This window comes from Impatiens glandulifera, chromosome 1 (assembly GCF_907164915.1).
Source record: "Impatiens glandulifera chromosome 1, dImpGla2.1, whole genome shotgun sequence".
NCBI lineage: Eukaryota > Viridiplantae > Streptophyta > Magnoliopsida > Ericales > Balsaminaceae > Impatiens > Impatiens glandulifera.
In genome coordinates, this window is record NC_061862.1 from 158360104 (window position 1) to 158363488 (window position 3385).

The window sequence follows — 3385 nt, forward strand, 5'->3', positions numbered from 1 at the left end:
TAAATTTATATTTTTTAAATATATTATTAATATATTAATTTAGATAAAATATATTTTAATTATGTATCTATCTCTTTAATTAAACAGTTCACTTCAAATATATTTATTTTAAGGTTAAAGTTTAAATTTTATTTTTTAAATTTGAAGTTTGCATAACTAATTTTAATTTTAATGTTACTAATAAAAATTAAATCAGTAAAATTTAAAAAAATAATAATATATAATGATAAAATAAATTTATTTTTATAAAATATAAATTATTTTATATTTTAATTAATTAAAGTAAGTGATTTGAATTGATGAAAGGTTAATATAATGAGAATGGGGAAAAGAAAAAGGATGACTGTGTTACTATATTACTGGTTAAAAAATATAAAGGGTGAAGAAAAAAAGATATAAAATTTTGTTATTTGTAGGCTAATCAAATTATGCCCACATGATTACCTTTCCATCCTAATCACAAATTCTCATTCCTACTCATTTATTATCCTTAATAAACATCATTTCTTGTCCTTAAAAAAAACATAGAAATATATATATATATATATTCTTGTCCTTAAATACTAGCCAAAGTAATGTTTAAGGGAGATCAAGTATCCCAAATGGATCTGATTCAAGATCTAATGGACATTTTTGTCCCTGTTCTATTCTTCATCATACTCCCCATCTTGTTGCCCTTCTTAGTAATATACAAGGTTTTGAATTTCATATCGGGATTCTTACTAAAGGAGAATCTCGCCGGAAAAGTGGTCATCATTACCGGCGCCTCTTCCGGCATCGGAGAGGTATGTCCTCGTTAAAGATTGTTTTTTCACAAATGATATATATTTTATTCAGAAGTGAAATCGGAATATTTACTAAAAACATGGTTTTGTATATATACTTGTATATATAGGAATTGGCATATGAGTATGCTAGAAAAGGATCACGTCTCGTGCTGGTTGGAAGGCGGGAGAATCTCCTCCGAAAGGTTGAAGAGAAATCGAGACTGCTTGGTTCCCCTAATGTCCATGTGGTGCGTGCCGATGTTTCGAAACTCGAAGATTGCGAGCGTATAATACGAGAAACGATTGACCTTTTTGGTAGATGTGAGTATGAGATACACTTAAACTTATAATTATTCTTTATATTTTCATATAGTTATTTGAAGAATTATGTAATGTCTTAACAATAATAATTGATATTTTAAATGTATAGTGGACCATCTTGTGAACAACGCAGGAATAGTTCAAGTTTCCTTGTTTGAAGATTGCAATAACCTTGAAACTCTTACTTCACTAATGGTAATTAATTCTAATTTCTAAGTAAATCATTCTTATATGTACATTTATTTTTCAAATATTCTTTATTTCATTTATCCAAAACAATTATAGGATGTAAACTTTTGGGGATCGGCTTATTGTACTTACTTTGCGATTCCATACTTGAGGAAAACTAAAGGGAAGATTATTGTAAATGCTTCTTGTGTTGCTTGGATCCCAACACCAACCCTATCCATTTATGGGGTAATGTATAACCAACCATTTTTTCATATGCACTTGAACATGTGTTAGAAATAATATTTGCTTTTTGAAAATCAGGCAACTAAAGGCGCAATGATAAGCTTCTACGAGGCTCTTAGAGCGGAGATTGGTTCTGATATTGGGATAACTATAATGACGCCTGGTCACGTAACATCAGAGATGACAACATCTGAACAATTTTGCACGAATGTGAAGACAATGGCGGCTTCTAGCCCGCCTGAATCAGGAGAAAGGTGTGCAAAGGCTATTGTTAGGAGGGTTTGTCGCGGGGATAGATTTGTGTTCGAGCCAGCATGGATAAGGTGGGCTTTCTATTTGAACTTGATTTTTCCACAACTTATCGAGTGGGGTGACCGATTATGTGGCGCTCTAAGGGACGGGCAACCAAGGAAAACAAACAAAAATGTTGTATGTGTCGACTCAAATGGTCCCTTGAAGGTGGATTAGGTCAAACATGGAACATTAAGGAGTTAGCTAGAGCTTCACAATACCACCTCTAGCTATACTTTTATTTAGTTCCTATTAAGAAATGTTGGAGTTTGAACTTTTTATTATTGGAAGGTCATTGTTTTTGATACTTTTCAGCTCTACTCTTATTGGTATCTTGATTTGATTTTCATTTGAAAAGTAAAAATTGATGCTATCTTTGTTTTGTGTTGTGATTTTAGTGGAAATTTTAACTTTTAAAAGTAAATACTTAAAATTTAAACCATAAAGAAAAATGAGAGTTTCTCGTTCATTATTTTATTCGTGTAAATCAATTTAATAGTTTGTGTCGCACAACAAGATAAAATTAAGAGATTTGTTTAGTTAATTACTTATTTACCTTATTTTAAATTATCTAATTTTTTTATATGTAAAATATAAATATAAGAAGGTAGTTTGATGTAAAAGATATTATTTCATTCAGAATGTTTTGGTATAGGTCTCATTCATTCATAATTTTTTGACATATGACATTTTGTTTATTTTTATATTTGATATTTTAGTTTAGTATTATTTTTTATTTGTATTTTTTAAATAAAATGTAGTATTTACTGGATACATAAATATGTACCTTGGTATAAATTGTTGTAAAATCCATGTTTTCTATTTATTATTTTAGACAATGTTGTAATTAATTGATGCATCAATATCTTAATTTCAATTTAAAGTGAAGAATAAGGAGTAGAAAACAAAGTTATTCTTTTAACAATAAATTAAAAAAGTTTTTTCTTTCTTTCTTATTGAATTAGATCTTTGCAATCACTTACACGATTAAATAACATAACAAAAAAAAGATAAATAAAAAATAACGAGTTTAAATTTTCAGATGAATTGAACCAATATAATCTATAAAACTATACATCCTTAATGTTTTGGAAAAAGAAAATTAGGTTATTTTTATTTGGTTTTTTTAAATGATACAAATGTTTATAACTAACTTTTAATATATTTTGTAAATAAATATAGTACAAATAAAGCAATGCAGAATTCTCCAAAATCAATGATTGTCAAGACAGTAGTAGAAAATAAAAGTACCAATCTATTTTTTTTTTTCAATTAGCAATAATCTAGTTAGGAATCGAATTCATGAAAATTTTGATAGGGAAGTAACATGTTAATAGCCGTAAATGTTGGTTTATTTTTTAAATTATAGTTATAACCACTTTTTGAGTTATTTTATAATTATTAATAAGTATAGATATAACTTAAGATAATTAAGAATATGTTGAGTTTTTTTTACTTATATTAGATTTCTTGCCAGAGTTTTTTTTTACTTATATTGGATTTCTTGCTCTGTTTTTTTTTTTTTTTTTTTTTATCTCAATCTTGTGTAAATTGTTTTTTCTCTCCAATTTTCTTCATAACAGTTTCCAATA

The 3385-nt window shown here is 27.4% G+C and overlaps 1 protein-coding gene across 1 annotated transcript; it reads left to right on the forward strand.

The window, feature by feature from the left end:
- Positions 1–559: 559 nt before the first annotated feature.
- Positions 560–2107, forward strand: LOC124920435 (11-beta-hydroxysteroid dehydrogenase-like 4A). The gene is made up of 5 exons (XM_047460925.1): positions 560–785; positions 896–1088; positions 1198–1283; positions 1374–1505; positions 1581–2107. The coding sequence occupies exons 1-5, from the start codon at positions 576–578 to the stop codon at positions 1968–1970; spliced, it is 1011 nt and encodes a 336-aa protein (XP_047316881.1). The 5' UTR covers positions 560–575; the 3' UTR covers positions 1971–2107.
- The last annotated feature ends 1278 nt before the right edge of the window (positions 2108–3385 follow it).